Below are 19,347 nucleotides of genomic sequence, written 5' to 3' on the forward strand. Positions count from 1 at the left end.
TAGTAGGTCTAAGTGTTCATTAAAAAAGGAAAAAAACACAGGTTTTATGCCTAAAAGTTTCATTTGATAATATTGTTAGCCACCGTAACATTATGCACAGTTTGAACATTGTAACATTAGAACATTTTTAAAAATGACATAAGTAATGCTTTTATTCAAATGTACCTGACAAAAATTGTACCGAAATAAATGTTTGAAAGCAAACAGTTCAAAAAGATTAAATGCTAAGGTACTGTACTTAAAGGTTACATAACTGTACTCAACAAATGTACTCTCTTGGACTAACATTATGAACAGTTTGCGTATCACTAGAGAGCCCACATACCAACCCTTGAGAACCACTGGTCTCGCAGACGTTCTTGATTAAGCCTTTGAAATCTGTTTCAACAGTAACTTTGTCCGTCTTCTGCATCCTCCTTGTGTCCACAAAATGTCTCCTGGAGATGATAATTGGATGGATGTGCATGTATCTTATCCTTTTCATCTGAAGGTTTTGAATGCAACGCTTTATTGGATCTCATTAGATGAAACAAGGGTACCTAATGAAGTGTCTGCAGTGATTGCATTCCCTCCTTAATGTTAATTCCATCCGAGCAGGGGGGGGCGTCGCCGGTTGCTTGTTTCTCCCCTCACGTGTAACACAAGTCTGGATCACATTTAAAACACGTTAGCGGTCGTGCGTGTGCAGAGTGAAATGCTTGGTGACGGCCTGGAAGGAAAGGATGGTAGCAAGAAGCAAATAAGTTGGGGGGGGGGGGGGACAAAGAGGTACAGTAGGTGTCAGGGATCCGATGGCTTGAACTTCTAAACTTGGGCGTGTAACCGAAGAGAGAGGAAACAGACTTCAACTCTCTCGGGCCTTCCCACTCTTTGAATTTTATGAGGTCATTTTCAGCTTACTCAAGTGAACACTGCGTCAAAGCTTCACAAGACGTTCCAAGTTTTAAAGCCCCTCCATTTGGCTGGCGGGTGTCTGGGGGGGCTTCTGTTGTGACAGGTTACGACTGGCTGACGTGCACGCACGCAGTTGTGGAGGAGTTTATGCAGCACATACACAGAGGAGGTCAGCTGGTCTGGCAGTCAAAGAGAGGAAGCCAGCTGTGAAAAAGAAGGAAGTTCATAGCGAGTGTTTCTCCCAGACGACGAGAGGAGAGGGTCCAGGCGGGACGCTGATGGAGATGAAGCGGACTCTTTGTCGAACCTCCTGCTTGGTGACTCTGCTGGCGGAGCTCAGCTGGATCAACGGGAGCCTCGGCCTGCAAAGGGAGGCGGGAAGTAGGGTGAGTGGCGTGGAAGGTCATCTTTTGGGCGGCTTGTAGGGCAGAGATCGATAGATATAGGGGGGGGGGGGGAGAAAAAAGAAGTAAAAGCACTGATTCAACTGCGCTACTTGGGTAAAAGTAAAAAGTGCAGATGAGATCTACGGACGTATGTTGACAAAGTATTTGTTACTGAGAGTTAGCAAGAATAAGGTAGGCGTGAATAAAAACGTCGTCCCCTCGGTGGGCTTTCTGTGGTTGAGTGAATATAAATGTAAATGTCCCATTTGGGGATTTTCTTGACGCACTGAAGTTGGAATCTATGAAATTGGAAGCAAGGACAGCAGTACTTTCATTGGAGAAAAACACTCAACTTCCCATTTCTCTACCTTGATTTCATTTTTTTTCTCGCTCCGTGCCACATGCTGTTTCACTTCCCCCTTCAATATCATCATCATCATCATCATCATCTCGGGAGCTGTTCCTCATTAGCTGACGCGACTCTTTTGGGCAAAATTGCATGTAAACTTTGTTTCTCCTATTAAAGTGGCAGAGCACTCTTACACACTGATGGTTTATGATTGTCATTGTGCCTCCTCTGCAGTAGTTTTTAATTTATTGTATTTATTTTTGCTCATACGCTAATGAAATGCCCCCCCCCCCCCCCCCCCCCCCCCCACACACACACACTGATGATTTATTTTATTTAAATTTTGTGTAATCCCAAATTACGTCACACGTGTGTGTGTGTGTGTGCATGAGATCTGGCAGGTTCGTGTTAGGATTGTTATTCTTACGTTACGTAAGCACGCCGACGCGGCACTTGAGAATGAGAAGTGTTGACGGAGTGAGCTGTGAAGGTCGTGACCCGCTGCATGACGGTCAGATTCTGAGTACTGACCGAAACCCTCGAACAGAAATTGTTTCGGGCTCGCGTAAGACAAGACGTGTGCGTGAGATATTGAGTTTAGAGATGTGTACGTAACCTTCAGCGCTTCAATTTTGACGACGCTTTCAGCTCATTTGTGGCCATGTACTGTTGATGAAAACATGCAGGTGGCGAAGCAGTGGGAAAGGAAGGTGCGCTCGGCCTCCGGCCTCGACGAGCTGCTCGGGCTCGCCGACTTCCCCGACTGGAAGTTGTGGAAGTGTCGCATGAGACTGCAGCAGTCGGACTCTCTTTTCTGGCCACCTTTGGCCGGCTCCCATCGCTCGACGCGTTACGCGGCGGAGTCTTACAGCCTGGAGATACTCAAAGGTAGGACAACGGGCTCGTGTCCAGTGTGTCTGCGCGTACCGCATTTGGTTCATTCCGCTATGATGTGTGGAAGGATTTCAGTGGCGTGTGAGAGAGGCGATTGTGAATTCTGTCCACGATGGCTCCTTCATAGAATGTTGCGTCTCCCATGCAGCCATCGATGAGGAGTGGCAACGGACACAGTGCATGCCGAGAGAGACGTGTGTGGATGTGGCCAAGGAGCTGGGCACTGCCCCGTCCATGTTCTTCAAGCCACCTTGCGTGTCCGTCCACAGGTTTGTTTAGCACAAAACCACAGCCGCATCATTCGCTTAATCTTCAAGCTACCGCGTGATGGAAAGCCATCGAATCGTTTCTTCAATATCCTCGATATACAGCCGAACGTGACAATGCTATTTCAGCGATGTGTTTTTATTTTCCTCATCACAGATGTAGCGGCTGCTGCAATCAAGATGGTGTCACATGCAGAAACACAAGTACAGTACTGGTCAATAAAACTGTAAGTGGGCCAGCGTACTTCTCAATGGCGTCACAGTCTTGAGGAGACGAAATCTCTCACGCGCGTCTTCTGTTTGCGTGCACTGCAGGTCCTTAGCGTGTTTCCGTTCAAGTTCGTACCGGAGCCCGTGTTGATAAAAGTAGCGAATCATACAGAATGCCGATGCATGGAGCCGGCCATTATACGACGCAACGCTCAGCCTCAGAGGAGCAGTGGGTGAGTCTGAAAACTGTCACTTCGCTCTCTCAAATAGATGGAAGATGCGGTTGCTGTACAGTATTAATCTACTTCTTTTTTTTTGCAGTTGTTCTCTGATCAGTCTGCTTCCAGAGGCTGAGAACTCCATGAGACTTTGCGTCAGCGGTTGGATTTGGGATTGTGCAAGTGACAGATGCATACCATACCCCTCCGGTGGTAGACCAGGTGAGCGTAGAGTCTATGTGGTCGTATGGCGGGCGAGGGGCCTCATTCTTCCGTATATTCAAAGCAAATACGCTTTGAAATGTACCTGCTAATTTGTTGTTCATTCGTCACGCTCCGCTGTAAAAGATAAGTAAATACCACCGAATGCCCAGAACTGAATCAGCGATCGTGTACATTGTCCATCAATGACTCGCAGCGATCCCAACATAATATAATGACCTCCTGTTTAGAGTTGCCACCGACGTCACGGATGCCCGACTGTGAGATCGATGTCGAGCGTTGCGACTGTATTCCAAGAGCCGAACCCACCGCCCAACTAAGACCGGTCCAACGCTGTCACCTGAACAGCTCCATCTGTTCTCACAGACGTCAATATTTTGACCCCTCATCCTGCAGGTATAGGACACACAGGACCTTGGCATCATGGAGAAGTGCGCAGGGCCCTTTTGCTGTGTCTAAACGCATATGTTTTTGTTTTTGTTTTCTCTCTCCTAATGGCAGGTGTAAGTGGCCCAAGTAGCTGCAATTAGGACAAACTCGGGCCCGGTCTTATTGGAAGCAGAGAAATAGAGGCACATAATTTATTTCCAATACTATTTATGCAAATCACGTGAACTAATGGAGATGATAGTTAGTCACAGGACCATGTTAAGCGATTTTTAACGTGCTGATCTTATATTTGAATCAATGTGTGAATTTTTTTTTTTTTTTTTTTCGTGTGTGTGTGTGCACTGAATATATAGATTATAAAAAAAGATTATTTTTGTATAATTTATATTTGTGCAATTGTGGATTATTGCTCCCATTTTATTTGATTTGTATTTTGCATTTGAAAGTATCTGCATTTCCTCTCATGGGGAAACGCAACTTTCGGAAATAACAACGTGAAACTCCATCCTTTAATATTCATCTGAAATTTAGATCATTTACACCAAGATAAAATCATTACAATAAACACATCGGTAATAGGACAATACTGGTTTCTGCAATGGACAGCCACTAGGAGCCAAATGCCATGCGTAGGTACTTTATTGTCACGAGTCATTTTCTATTTTTCACTTTGTTCCATCTCCGTGACAATATAATTGACCGAAGTTGCAAGTACAAGTAACCCATTTTGTACAATAAAGGAGATTTAGACGCAAGTCAAAGCTTGAGGGTGCCACGGAGTGGCGTGGCAGAGGTCATGCGCATGTCACGATTTGGACTGTGCGTGGACGCTTTGATGATCTCAGGGCAGAAACAGCAGAGGTTCTCCTTGAACTCCTTCTGAAAGTTCTTGCTGAGCAGATAAAGAGCAAAAGGGTTCAGGCAGGAGTTTGTGAAGGCCAGGATCCGAGCAACAACGCTGCACACAAAGTGGATCAGGGACGTGTCCACCTAATGGATCCACAAAGATATTGTATAGACAATAATGTATTTATGCACTGGGGAATTCAAAAAATACCATTGGTAGGCAGCATTTCAAGTTGTTTTGCTTTGAAAAAAGAACAGTTGTGTGAGACAGTGAACTCCTGCATATTTGCACTTCAGCATGAGCGAGCCTGACTACTCGCTGGTTTTTTGTCTGTGAAACTATTTCTCTGGCGCCATCTTCTGGCATTTTAGGGACAATCAAACAATTATGACGTGAGGGGAGGAGCTTCATTCAGTCAGGCAATAGCCTTGTCTCCTAAATAAATTGAAGTGCTTTGCTGCCATCTCCTGGCATCTACACGCAATTACAAGTATTTAGGGTGTGAGTCAAGAAACAATATTGCCTCACGTATGCCCTGAAATGGACTCCAAAGTCATTCCAAAGACTGTGCATGACAAAGATTGACTTTGAGCCAAAACAAATGAAATGAATAACAAACTGCACAACAATGTAAAGTTGCAGGAAATGACTATTTAAAAAAAAAAAAAAAAAAGCTGTTTAAAAATAATTAGAATGAAAAAGCTTGTGGCTATTTATAGCTGTTTGAGCATTTATTTGATATCCAGCTTAAGGTCCATGTACTAGTATGTCCTTCGCCCTCGCTCGTAAAGCAATTCCGTACACTATTTGAACGACGAGGGTGCAATAGTAGGCGGCACTTTAAAAACCTTAGTGCCTTTGTGCCCGTCTAGATCCAAACTGAGCATTATCGTGTTTGTAAAAGCAGAATATTTATTACCTATCTTGTATTTGGATTTGGATTGCGCAAGTCGCAGCTTGTTGATGCCTACCTCTGAGTAGTGGTAGGAGCGGTATAAGAAGATGACGTGACTGGGCAGCCAGCATACGGCGAAGAGGGCCACAAATGCCAACACTGTCTTGGCCAAGCGTTTTCTGGACTCGACCTGTTGAAAGTTTGAGAAGGAACATTTCAGAATATTGGAAGAACTAGTTTCCTCGGGCACATCAGTCAAACGGCTCAAGAATACAGCTATACCACGCAAGAAATGCTTGTTACAGTCTGTAAGTAAGTACGTTTTATGGGTTGCTGTTCTGTGTGTGTTCAATAAAGTAGCAGTTGTTTCAAGATTCACCTGTAATATTGATGCTAATTTACGTTAGACCGTCTATGGCGTTTCGCATAATACGGTACGTTGGCAATAAGCCAGGAGTCTTTTGGTAATATGTGATTTTGCTTCATTTTTGATGTTTGTTTGACCTTTCCAATGTTTAATTCTCTTTTGTTTGATGCCCTCTTTTGTATGTGTGTGTGAAAGTCGCGGTTGTTTGAAGGTTTCTAATCACCTCATGCGTCCATGTTAATATCTGTTAGCCTGCTATGGCGTTTGACATTATATGTTAACATTCAGCAAGTGCGCTTTTTTTTTTTAGAAGAAATTATAACGTTTTTGGGAACATTTTGATCTCCAAGTAGAACATTTTCTTTGGATTAATACGTCGGTTTTACAGTAAACTTCAACCGGAAGTCAACGGATAGCTCGAAGCAAGCAGGTCTGAAACTTCCCTGCTTGTCTTGCATGTGTTTTCCCCTCCACAGGCAGCTTGCATACACTCCTCGTCAGGCTACTAGCGATGAAGCTATAGTACACCGCTATGACCAGCAGTGGGAGGATGTAAAAAACGAGGAAGGAGACAGTGGAGTGGATCTTAGGGTGCAGCTTGCCACGAGGGGGATAGGGCGCACAGGTGACAAAGCTCTTATTGCTGGAAGGAACGTTAAAGACGTGAAGGTCAGAGAAGATGGCCTCGGGAGTTGCCAGGACGAGGGAAACGATCCAGATGAGCGTCGCCCGCAGGACGATGCCGGTCGTAGAACTCGACGTCTGGATGTCGAGCGGCCTCACGGTGGCCCTGTACCTAATGTAAGAAAAGCCGGTGGAGCGTTTATTCAACAATCCTTGATATTTATCTTCAAGTCGCACTAAAGTGGACCAACAAAAAGCCGTCATCATTTGGCACGCCACAGTGAAGTGTTTTTTTTTGTTGTTGTTTTTTTTTTAAAAAGGCTGCCAAATTTGAATGGATTAAAAATAATAATAATAAAGTCAACTACTGTGCTGCAGACATAACACTAGTAGACATCTGTCAAGCACTAGTAGCGGCCTGGACCCTTAAAAGTAGTGCTCATATACACTACTGAAGCAGTCTCATATGGACTACTGAAATTCTCTCATACAAATGACTTTTTTCATACTCGTATACACTACTGAAATGCTCTCATTCAAACTACCGGACTGAATTATTTTTCACTCATATACACTACTGAAATGCTCTCATACAAACTACCAGACTGAATTATTTTTCACTCATACAATACTGAAATGTGCTCATATACACTACTGAAATGCTCTCATACAAACTACCGGACTGAATAATTTTTCACTCATATCCAATACTGAAATGTGCTCATATTCACTACTGAAATGCTCTCATACAAACTACCGGACTGGATTATTTTTCACTCATATCCAATACTGAAATGTGCTCATATACACTAATAAAATGCTCTCATACAAACTACTGGACTGAATTATTTTTCACTCATACAATACTGAAATGTGCTCATTTTCACTACTGGATTCTCTCATACATGCTGATGTTTTTTTCACTCACGCTGAAATACTCATTCACATTACTGAAAGACTCTGAGACACACTATTGAGTGCTCTCATATTCACATATTTCTTTCACTCATACACACTACTGAAACACTCTCATATGCTGCACTCTACTGAAACAGTCATACATCCCTCCTGAAATACTCTCATCCTTTTCACTTATATACACTACTTAGACGCTCTCATACACACAACTGAATTTCCTTCCACTCATATACTGTACTGACACTTCTTCTTCTGTGCTCCTCACTATAAATGTTTTCTGCGGCCCCGCCTCCGCCCTCTTGTGAATCAAAATTAAAAACAAATTCAAATGTACCAGCAAACTCTCAACCACCAAACAAAAAAAACCCTCTCACACTCAACAATAAAACTCTCACAGGCACCCAAAAAATGATTGCATAGATCAAGAGACCTCTCACACGTAAAAAAAAACTTGCACTCAACAAAAAAAACAAAACAAAAAAAAAAACCCTCTCACTGTCCCCACAAAACCTCTCACACAAAAAAACTTCCACTGTCAAGACAACCTCTCACAGGGACCGGGAAACCTTTCAAACTCACCCAAAACCTCTCGCTCACATGAAAAATTAACTTCTCACGCACAACCCAAAAAACACTGAAACAGTAAAAAACTCTAACATACCAAAAAAAACCAAAAAAACTCTGACACAAAAAAAAGAACCTCTCACACACATAAATAAAACTCACACTCAAGAAACTCTTACACACATGAAAAAAAACTCTCTCTCTCTTCCTCTCTCTCTCTCTCTCTCTCTCTCTCTCTCCTATCTCTCTCTCTCTCTCTCTCTCTCTCACACACACACACAAACCTCTTACACCCAAAAAACTCTCACGCTCACACACACAAAAAACACATACAAACAAAAAAAAATTCACACACCACAAACCTAAACACCCACACTCCCCCAAAAAATGTTTACACTCACCAAAATACCGCTCACTCATGTCAAATAACTCACAAAACAACTCTCACACTCACCAAGAAACCTCTCTAACTTATCAAAAAACGTCTCACTCACACCCAAGAACCTCTGTGGCAAACAAGAAAACAACTCTTTCTCTCACCAAAAAAAACCTCTCACATCCTTCAAAAAAGTTCTCACCACGATGCCACAAGACGGCGCCAAAGCAATATTTTTAGATTAGACATGGCTTTGGCGTGAGCACAAAACCACAAAGTTTTCAGCGAGATTATTAGACTGAGATAGTTTCAACTCAAATAGCGAATATGCGGGGGGACACTGACGTTCAACGCACGAATCAGGGAGTGACTCATGTGCAAGAAGTTCGAATGTTTGCACAGACTGACTGCTCAAACTCCCCCACCTTCCTGCCTCCACCTCCTGCTCGTTGTCTGGGGCTCTCTTCCGAAATCCATAGTTCTCTTGTAGCTTGCCTGCTTCAACAAAATGGAACTTCGCAGGTACCACAAATGAAAAGGAGCGAAACCATCAGGAGACACTCAAGACGCCACTTAACGGTCATGTAATATAATGATGCACACCCAAAAAAAATAAATTAAAATATAGAAAAATACTGACCAGTAGGGTGTACGAGGTAATATGCTGGAAACAGAACATCTTTTCATCTGGTGGGTTTAGGCCTGCAAGGTGATTTTAGGCTCTTTTGTTGGACGTGAAGGTGAGATGATCCGGCCGAAAGAAAAAGAAACAAAATGGGTTGTAGCAGCGGGGAGTATGTTTTGGGGAAGAAAGAAAAAAAGCAGAATTGGAGGGCGCAAGAAGAGTTCATCACACATATGAAACCTCCTTTGTAAATACGCCGGTCTTTGGGAAAATACAATCCAAATCATTCGTGACAAATACAAGCGGAAGGAAACGTAGCGCAAAATGTCATGTAAATATCAAACCGACAATTTAGTCAGGCTTATTATACGCAACATTCAGTAACGACTTAGTGACGCAATAATACGGTCACTGCTTTTCTTACGTCGCTGCGCTTGCTCGTCTCACTGCGTCAAAAAGCCAATCATTCACACCTATGGGAAATTCTGTCTTCTAACATAAACCGATAAAATCTCACACTAACAAAAGCAAAAAAACACTTACATAAAAAAAAAAAAAACACATACCAAAAACACCCTCACATTAAAAAATCTCACGGGAACCCAAAAACCTCAAAAGAACTCCCACACCCACCCAAAAATCTCTTGTTCACACTAAATAACTTTTCTCACACATTACAAAACACACACACACCCAAAAAAAACTTCAGACACGCACATAAAATCTCAGTTAAACCAAAAAAAAAAACTCACACCAAAAAAAAAAAAAACTCTTACACGCCCTCCACAAACTGTCACACACACCAAAAAAAAAAAACTCTCACTCGCCAAAAAACTCTCACACATCCAAAAACAAAACAACTCACCAAATATCACCTCGCATTCTCCAAAGAAATCCCACCTTCCCAAAAATCTCTCACACAATCTCATTCACACCAAAAAAAACTCACATGCACCCACAAAAAACTCTCACACACACTAAAAATCCTCTCGCAATCACACCCTCTGTGACTCACCTCTCTCGCTATTATTACTCTTACTCACACACGAAACAACCTCTCACTCACAGGAAAAAATCACACACCTCCAAAAACCTTAGACCGAAAAATGTTCTCACTCACAAAAAACATTTTACTCACACCCAACAAACTCACACCCACCTAAAAACCTCTCGTGTATAAACCAAAAAAAAACAACTCACACCCACCAAAACCAAAAAACTCTGTCACAAACAAAAAACGCGTCAACAAACCTCACATACCAAAGAAACTGTCACATACCAAATACCTCTCACACACCCCAGAAAAACTCTCATAGTCCAAAAAAACTCTCACACACATCCACCCAAAAATACTCTCACATGCAAAAAAAAAACCTCACATGCACACACACGCACACAAAAGTTCTCTCTCACACACCGAAAAACCTCTCTTACCCAATCAAAAACTCATTGTCTATTGTACTTAAGCACATTTCAGCATCTGCACTTGTATACTATTATTTCAGTAAATGAGTCAAACCAGTACTTTCTGTCCAACCAGTGCATTCATTTTTACGCAAGTATCTGTATTTCTATTTAAATACAGGGGGTGTGTACTTTTGCCACCTCTTCCAGGTATAGTACGTTAAAAACACACAGGTCAGATTCTCATCCGACCAGTCTGACAGGTTCCAACATCTGCTGTCGAAACCTGTTTGCTGTGCCACCCCCCTCGCCCGTTTTGACATGCCCGATGGGTTAACTGAATCTGCTCAGTTTGGGCACTTTTTGTCAACAGTGTAACTAAAATTTATAACAGACACTATTGAATGTGAAAAGAGTCTCTGGTAAAAACTCCTTTCCAAGCCAGGTGGTCGACATTGGAGGAGCGGACGGGCCAAAACATGTTTGGTGGGCGGGACAGGAATGTTACCTGTTCAGCGAGAGAGGCTGTGATTGGCTCAGGGGAGCTGTCAGTCAATAGCTGAGCCCCGGGCTGAAGCGTCTCACCTGGAGCAGCGCACAGTTCGACGAGGACTGGTTTCGAATGCGCTACTCGATACCGGTTTCAACTAGTACAAGACGCACAAGGCCACAGTCCAACTCGTCGCGTTGGACATGGAGATGAGGATTTTCACCTTCACTCTTCTGTATCTGAGTGAGTCATTGCACACGATTTTTATTTTTTTTTAAGAGGCCACACCAGTTTGTGTTTGTGCTAATTGTAAAGCGTTCTCAAAGGTTATCACTCATGTGAAGTGTTTGTGTAGTTACTAGAATAGTGAAATTGGTCTGATTTAAAAAAAAAAAAAAAAGGTGGCTAGGGACGTAACTGTGTTTCTCTGTCTAAATTGAATGTTCTTCAAAACCGATGGCAATAAAACGGGGAAACGCCCAACATGGCTGTCTCCCTTTTGCTCGACAAAGTGCATAGAGGCTGAGTTCATAATCACTGCCTGTGACCTATAATGACCTCTATATGTATTGCAATTTTGTGGTGCTGTTTGAATGTGTAGTGAGTATCGCTTATATATATATCTATATATCTATATCTATATCAGAGGTGGCTTTGTTCTGTTTCACTCTGATTTGTTTGTCTGGGTTTTTTTATTTTTTTATTTCTTTTATTTCCATTCCTTCATTCAAAAACAGGACATTTCAAATGGACAGTGCAGGAAGTGCCCAAACAATTTCATTATAAGTTGTTGATTTTCATAAAATGGGCAAAAATGTTGTTCATTGTTTTTGATGATCACTTGTTTTGTTTAAACACAAAGATAATCAGCGTGCTTTCATGGAGGACAACAGAAATGTGAAACTATTTACTGTTGAGATGGTGAAATTCCGAAGAGTTTGACAATTTTAAGTTGTCTTAAAAGATTCATCAATTATCAACATAGTTGTTGATTAATTTGGTAATCTATTAGTGGCCGATTGAGTAATTGTTGCAGTCAGTTATATGCAGTGCCCGTTTTGATAACTTGGCACAATGAAAACTTCTCTCCACACAAAAAGTTTACTTCTCTTATTAATTTGCATAGTGCTCGTACCGAGAAGAAAAATAAATCACGTTCCATTTTTTTATTTAGAGCGAGCCAAGGTTTGCTTGACTTTTGGCATCAAAGCGTGTTCCCATAGCTTTGCTAATGTTGTGAACTAACAACAACAAAAATGCTAAATTAGCATTGTATGGTCCACGGAGCTTCAAAAAGTACAAATGTAAGGAGTAAGCCTCATTTAGTCTATATTTTAGCTTAGCTTATTTACAACCCCAATTCCAATGAAGTTGGGACATAGTGTTAAACAAAAACAGAACACAATGATTTGCAAATCATGTTCAACCTATATTTAATTGAATACACTACAAAGACGAGTTATTTAATGTTGAAACTGATAAACCTGATTGTTTTTAGCAAATAATCATTAAGTTAGAATTTTATGGCTGCAACACGTTCCAAAAAAGCTGGGACAGGTGGCACTGCGTCAAAAACCGACATCAATGTGTAAAGGATATCACCGCATGGGCTCAGGAACACTTCAGAAAACCAATGTCAGTAAATACAGTTCGGCGCTACATCCGTAAGTGCAACTTGAAAGTCTACTATGCAACGCAAAAGCCATTTATCAACAACACCCAGAAACGCTGCCGGCTTCTCTGGGCCCGAGCTCATCTAAGATGGACTGAAGCAAAGTGGAAAAGTGTTCTGTGGTCCGACGAGTCCACATTTCAAATTGTTTTTGGAAATTGTGGACGCCGTGTCCTCCGGGCCAAAGAGGAAAAGAACCACCCGGACTGTTATGGACGCAAAGTTCAAAAGCCATCTGTGATGGTATGGGACTGTGTTAGTGCCAATGCCATGGGTAACTTACATATCTGTGAAGGCACCATTAATACTGAAAGGTACATACAGGTTTTGGAGAAACATATGCTGCCATCCAAGCAACGTCTTTTTTTATGGACGCCCCTGCTTATTTCAGCAAGACAATGCCAAACCACATTCTGCACGTATTACAACAGCGTGGCTTTGTAGTAAGAGTGCGGGTACTAGACTGGCTTGCCTGCGGTCCAGACCTGTCTCCCATTGAAAATGTGTGGCCCATTATGAAGCGTAAAAATCGACAACGAAGACCCCGGACTGTTGAACAGCTGAAGCTGTACATCAAGCAAGAATGGGAAAGAATTCCACCTACAAAGCTTCAACAATTAGTGTCCTCAGTTCCCAAACGTTTATTGAATGTTGTTAAAAGAAAAGGTTGAACATGATTTGCAAATCATTCTATTCTGTTTTTATTTGTTTAACACAACATCCCAACTTCATTGGGGTCGTAGCTGCAAGAGGAGGAAGCTGGATTCACTTCTGTATGGGTACTAAGCATTTATCATTTTTGTAAAAATGTGCATAATGTTGTGCCTATGTTCAAAAACAGTCATTGAAATCAAAAATCTACAGTATTAACTGTTGTGACATCATTGCAGTGGTGATAGGTGCTGGTGCCTTACAAGTGAGCATCGCAGAGGATCAGTACGAGTATGCCAGAGGTGACAACGTCACGTTGCCATGTTTGTTTCAATCTACAGTCACCAGGCCGCCGGTCATGGTCATCTTGTGGTCTGTGGAAGGATTAGAAGCTAATGCTGACGAGGTTTGTTGTTTATCTAGCCGTCTGTCTCACTCTCATAGCAGTAAGTAGATAGAAAAGACAATATGGTCTTCAACTTTTAACCATCGGGCCTTTTTGGTTTTCAGTTCCCCTTCAGCTTGTTGGTGGCCATAAATAAATGTAACTGAATGATTTTTTTGTTTGTTTGTTTTTGCCTTCTTTTACTGCATAAAGTGTTGAACTAACATCGGCGCTTGTCATTAGTATAAAGCATGCATTGAATGCATGCATTTCTTTTTTTGTCCAAAAATTGTGAAATGGTATCATCTGGTAGAAAACATTGATAACTAAAAATTTCAAGTGATGAGTCTGGAATAGAGCTGCTGTCAAATATTTTTAGAATCGAGTATTCTACCGATTATCCGATCAATCGGGTAATGCGAGCACTTTTGATGCAGAGATTTGCTTCAGCCTTTTTTTGAAAGAATTTAATTTCCCCAGTTATTCAATTAATCGTTGCAGCCCTTGTCTGGAATTACATCCACTGGATCCAAATTGAATGATTCAATCCAGTAAATTCAACACTGAATTAAAAAGTATAGTTTTTCCATGCGTTTAAATTTGACAAGAATTGCCACAATAGTCAAAAGGTCCCATTTGATGTAAACAATATATTGTTGAGATATTCAGAGCTTAAATTGGAAAAAAACCAATCAGGCAAGAATCGCCATCCGTGGTGTTTTACTACATTTGCCTTAACGCAGTTAAAAGGTTTTTTAAAGAAAATGGAACGAGCCCAGATAGTGAACCGTTCTGATGTTGTTCATTTGAACAGAAAGTGATCGCCGCTTATTACTTCCCTGGTGCGTTGACGGACATCAAAGAAGCCTACAAAAAGCGAGTGTCCATGGATGTGGACTTGGCCGCGGGAAAGGCCGACCTGAAGCTTACCTCCATCTCACTCGCGGATAACAAAGAATTTGAGTGCCGCGTCCAGATCCCAGGCGACACTGAGGGCACGCTGTTCGACACTGCCCGCTTGGTGGTTCTAGGTAACATTTTTCATTGAATGCAAAAGAAATGCACCTCACATATTGCCTGTCTTTTTTGTTCATTAGACATATGAACACCTTTCCCCTCATATATTGCGTGAAAATCATCATGATAAAGATCTTAAAACATTTTCAAATATTTTCACTCCTCCCACATGCTTTAAAATTGTAGGACGAGTGTACTTGTTCTCACAAAAAGAAATGTACAGGGGGTGCAGAAAGTTTTCAGAATCCCTTTTAAATTTTTCACTCAGGAAAAAAATGGAATTTTTCGATTGATTTATTAAAAAAGAAAAACTGAAATATCACGCAGCCACAAGTATTCAGACCCTTTGCTGTGACGCTTGTATATATTAACTCAGGTGCTGCCCATTTCTTCTGATGGTTCTACACCTTCATTGGAGTCCAGCCGTGTTTGATTCTACTGATTGGACTTGATTAGGAAAGCCACACCCCTGTCTATATAAAAGACCTTACAGCTCAAAGTGCATGTCAGAGCAAATGAGAATCATGAGGTCAAAGGAACTGCCTGAAGAGCTCAGAGACAGAATTGTGGCAAGGCACAGAGATCTGACCAAGGTTACAAAAAAAGTCTGCTGCACTTAAGGTTCCTAGGAGCACAGTGGCCTCCATAATCCTGAAATGGAAGACGTTTGGGACGATGAGAACCCTTCCTAGAGCTGGCCGTCCGGCCAAACTGAGCAATCGGGGGAGAAGAGCCTTGCTGAGGGAGGTAAAGAAGAACCCAAAGATCACTGTGGCTGAGCTCCAGAGATGCAGTCGGGAGATGGGAGAAAGTTCTAGAAAGTCAACCCTCCACCAGTCGGGGCTTTATGGCATAGTGGCCCTCTCCTCAGTGCAAGACACGTGAAAGCCAGAATGGAGTTTGCTAAAAAAAAAAAAACACCTGAAGGACTCCAAGATGGTGAGAAATAAGATTCTCTGGTCTGATGAGGCCAAGATAGAAATTGTTGGCCTTATTTCTAAGCGGCATTTGAGGAGGAAAAACAGGCACTGCTCATCACCTGTCCAATACAGTCCCAACAGTGAAGCGTGGTGGTGGCAGCATCATGCTGTGGCGGTGTTTTTCAGCTGCAGGGACAGGGAGACTGATTGCAATCGAAGAAAAGATGACTGCGGCCAAGTACAGGGATATCCTGGGCGAAAACCTTCTCCAGAGTGCTCAGAACCTCAGACTGGGCTGAAGGGTCACCTTAAAAAAGACAATGACCCAAAGCACACAGCTAAAATACAAAAGGAGTGGCTTCTGAAAAACTCCGTGACTGTTCTTGAATGGCCCAGCCAGAGCCCTGACTGAAACCCAATTGAGCATATCTGGAAAGACCTAAAAATGGCTGCCCACCAACGTTCAGCTGACAGAACTGGAGAGGATCTGCAAGGAGGCATGGCAGATGATCCCCAAGTCCAGGTGGGAAAAACTTGCATCATTCCCAAAAAGACTCATGGCAGTATTAGCTCAGAAGGGGGCTTCTACCAAATACTGAGCAAAGGGTCTGAATATATAAAAACTGAACTTAAATCATTTTAGCAAATGGCTGCAATATAAAAAAAGTGAAAGTTTTAAGGGGGTCTGAATACTTTCTGTACCCACTGTATATATGCAGTATTCCCTTACTGACACTGACCACTCTTCAAATGATGCTAAACATGAGTATTGGTACACTTATTCCTATGTGATGATTTATTTCTGTTACTGTTACTGTTGCTTTCAGTGGCTCCGTCTACACCCACCTGTAAAATTGAAGGGAAAGAAGAATATGGGCAGAACATTAATCTGACCTGCATCTCAGAGGAAGGCTCGCCACCACCCAAGTATGAATGGACCAGTCTCGACGTACGTAATGTTCCCCATATCAAAGACCGAAGGACTACTAGCAGTAAGTACACGGTACCGTTTCTCATCCTGTCAACTTACTACTACCTGCCATCAAACCAAAATTCGCGTGAGAAACAAATGAATGACTGACATGTCATTTTTACCACATAAAGTGTGAGGAAGTAAACCACAAGCGCAGTGTTCGTATGTTTCTGTTCCAAAGGCCGGTTTAAATATTTTTTTTTTGTATGCCAACATCAAAAATGTAGACTGTTTATTCCTGGTCATGAGTTTCATGTAAATGTGTACGAGGAATGTCAGGAAGTCCAATCATCTAATCATCAATGTCATTCTGATTGTTTCTGTCAGAGGGCGGCGTCCTTTCTCTATTCAACATCACCAAAGACACGTCGGGATACTACACCTGCACCTCAAGCAACAAGATCCGCTCTGCCAGCTGCAACATCACCCTCACAGTCATGCCACGTAGGAAACGCCTCCGCTATATATTTTTTTGCAACAGTGTATTGTCATGTCTTCTCCTCACGAGTTGGTCTTCCGCTCTGTTTGTGTAGCATCCATGAACGTCGGCTTCACAGCAGGAATAATTGCAGGAGTTGTTGCAGCGTTGATCATACTGGTCGTTGTCATCTATTGCTGCTGCTGCCGCAAGAAGAAAGAAAAGGAGGAATATGCAATGGGGTAATAGTTTTTTGCTAAAACTGCTAAATTATCGAGTGCCAGCGCTCTGGCCCTGTGAGGACCAACATGAAATCTGATTGGGTACAGAAACGGTGCCATTGCTAATATACGCATTCGTTGGGCAGCACCATTGATTCTCAAGGTCCTGGGCAGATTAGATTGACATGGCAACACACGGAGGCTGAAATCTGATTGGACAAACGTACACATACTGGAAGAAGTGAAACTCTACAAAATGAAGAGAATAAGTTGAAGAGAACAATTTCTGTCACGTAACGTTGTTAACTTTTCAGAGTTCGCGAGGAAGGGCACCCCGACAAAGTGCCAGACAAGAACGGAGCTGAGAGGTCAGCTGTTAGACGCGATGAGGACGATTCGGATGTGAGGGCCCCCCTTCGGGACCAGTACGAAGAACGACGCGAACGTGACCACAGCCCCCGCAGCGACTACGACGATCGTCACGGGGATCCTGACAATCGCCGCAGGGATCCTGACGACCGCCGCAGCGACTACGACGACCGCCGCAGCGACTACGACGACCGCCGCAGCGACTACGACGACCGCCGCAGCGACTACGACGACCGCCGCAGGGACTACGACGACCGCCGCAGGGACTACGACGACCGCCGCAGCGACTACGACGACCGCCGCAGCGACTATTCCAACGTACGTGACGAGTACAGCCGCGAGCGCTATGACGACAACCGCCGTACCGATCCCCGCGATAAGTACAGTGACCGCCGTGATCACTACGACGACGACAATGAGCAAAACGGAGATAAGCGCAACCATGATGACGACCGCTACGATGAACCTTATGATGATCGGGAAAGGCCTCCTGTCCCATCCGATAAGCCACGCCGAAGAGACAACTAAGCCATTCATCTTGGTTTTGAACCTCCAAGGGCTTTTGTCACGCAGCAGGAACTGATTACGGATGAGCGCAAAAAGTGGGAAAGTCATTGCCATCTAAAAAAGAACCCATGGGACCGGTGTCCAACTTGTAAACTTCATTCTTTGTTAGATAATATTGGAGTTTCAAAGGGGTGGAAAAAGTATGGACATTTTCTGGCAAATTTCAATGGGTGTTTAATATGGGGGGGAGTAACCCCCGCGATTGGTGAACGTTCGGGAGATTCTTTTTTTTTTTTTTTAAATTGAGGACAAAAAAAAGTTGATACTGTACTATAATTGCCTATAGATGCTAGAAAATGGCAGCAAAGCACTAGTTTTGTCAAAATGAAACTGCATCTCACTTCAGCATAGTTCCTTTGAATTCAAAATATGCGGGGGTTCACTGCATTCTAAATTGGAGACTTTCCATGGGAATTATTGGAATTTACATGACATTGAAGCTAATTAACGGACATCTTGGCGTCAAGGAACTATGTTGGAGTTGAGTAGTTTGATTCAGACAAAATAGTGTTGCTTGCACGTACCTCAAATTATGACAAAGCGACAACTGGTAATTTGGGAGAAAAAAAATAAAAATAAAACTCAAATTGAGGCACTTGTAAGTCAAGCCTCCTGTTCATGGCCGAGGCCTGTTTGTTGCATTTGAGATGTGTGTGAGTGTAATTTTACGACCGTTCAGTCGGGTTCGGACACATTCTTCCGAACAATGTGACTGCAATTGAACATGTAATTCTGATTGTACTTACTGTTTGTTGCGTGCTTGTCTCTCTGTAGAACAACTGCTTGAGTTACCTGCTGCAATGCTTGGGCAACCAGAAAAGCTAACCAAAATCATTGTTTTAAGTTTTGGATGCAATACGCTTCGGTAGTTTTGTAGTTCAGCTTTGATACATTTTTTTTTTCCACACGCCACAGTGATGTGCGTAATGTTTTGTTAAACGATGCAAATATATCCTATTATTGTATTTTATTCCATCGTAAATATGAAATAAAGTAAGGCTGATAAGACTTTTAAAAATGGTTCAATAAATCTTAAACACTAGAGGGCAGTACCTCACGATTTAAGAAAGTAGTCCAACTCAAGCTGTGGCTTGGGTTAGATCCAGAAGGGTACACATACTAGTACAGTAGAACAATTGTCTTACTAGTAACTTTTTTTGTTTTCTTCCCCCCACTAAGAGTGACCTCAGTAACACTATTATGCTCAACTAGTTG

General features: G+C 42.5%; 3 protein-coding genes across 13 annotated transcripts; 2 read left to right on the top strand and 1 right to left on the bottom strand.

Moving 5' to 3' along the window:
- Window positions 1-10: 10 nt before the first annotated feature.
- vegfd (vascular endothelial growth factor D) lies at window positions 11-4,214 on the top strand. 2 transcript variants are annotated; one of them, XM_061752772.1, is made up of 9 exons: window positions 11-1,063; window positions 1,140-1,280; window positions 2,316-2,517; window positions 2,651-2,792; window positions 2,947-3,016; window positions 3,105-3,232; window positions 3,321-3,439; window positions 3,670-3,835; window positions 3,941-4,214. In XM_061752772.1, the coding sequence occupies exons 2-9, from the start codon at window positions 1,173-1,175 to the stop codon at window positions 3,957-3,959; spliced, it is 954 nt and encodes a 317-aa protein (XP_061608756.1). In that variant the 5' UTR covers window positions 11-1,063; window positions 1,140-1,172; the 3' UTR covers window positions 3,960-4,214. The 2 variants fall into 2 exon arrangements, with proteins under 2 accessions (XP_061608756.1, XP_061608747.1); XM_061752763.1 differs by having other exon boundaries at window positions 11-1,280.
- Window positions 4,215-4,519: 305 nt separating this feature from the next.
- grpr (gastrin-releasing peptide receptor) lies at window positions 4,520-10,560 on the bottom strand. 9 transcript variants are annotated; one of them, XM_061752794.1, is made up of 5 exons: window positions 10,480-10,560; window positions 9,061-9,142; window positions 6,541-6,734; window positions 5,648-5,761; window positions 4,520-4,819 (listed from the first exon to the last, which is right to left on the bottom strand). In XM_061752794.1, exons 2-5 carry the CDS (start codon window positions 9,105-9,107, stop codon window positions 4,671-4,673), a joined length of 504 nt encoding a protein of 167 aa, XP_061608778.1. In that variant the 5' UTR covers window positions 9,108-9,142; window positions 10,480-10,560; the 3' UTR covers window positions 4,520-4,670. The 9 variants fall into 9 exon arrangements, with proteins under 9 accessions (XP_061608778.1, XP_061608787.1, XP_061608769.1 ...); XM_061752803.1 differs by lacking the exon at window positions 10,480-10,560 and adding an exon at window positions 10,061-10,419; XM_061752785.1 differs by lacking the exon at window positions 10,480-10,560 and adding an exon at window positions 9,911-10,054.
- Window positions 10,561-11,022: 462 nt separating this feature from the next.
- LOC133467750 (cell surface A33 antigen-like) lies at window positions 11,023-19,150 on the top strand. 2 transcript variants are annotated; one of them, XM_061752967.1, is made up of 7 exons: window positions 11,023-11,182; window positions 13,502-13,668; window positions 14,462-14,678; window positions 16,412-16,576; window positions 16,885-17,001; window positions 17,091-17,217; window positions 17,511-19,150. In XM_061752967.1, the coding sequence occupies exons 1-7, from the start codon at window positions 11,143-11,145 to the stop codon at window positions 18,091-18,093; spliced, it is 1,416 nt and encodes a 471-aa protein (XP_061608951.1). In that variant the 5' UTR covers window positions 11,023-11,142; the 3' UTR covers window positions 18,094-19,150. The 2 variants fall into 2 exon arrangements, with proteins under 2 accessions (XP_061608951.1, XP_061608962.1); XM_061752978.1 differs by lacking the exon at window positions 13,502-13,668 and having other exon boundaries at window positions 11,037-11,182.
- The last annotated feature ends 197 nt before the right edge of the window (window positions 19,151-19,347 follow it).

The sequence above is a fragment of the Phyllopteryx taeniolatus genome, chromosome 2 (assembly GCF_024500385.1).
Source record: "Phyllopteryx taeniolatus isolate TA_2022b chromosome 2, UOR_Ptae_1.2, whole genome shotgun sequence".
NCBI classification, from domain to species: domain Eukaryota; kingdom Metazoa; phylum Chordata; class Actinopteri; order Syngnathiformes; family Syngnathidae; genus Phyllopteryx; species Phyllopteryx taeniolatus.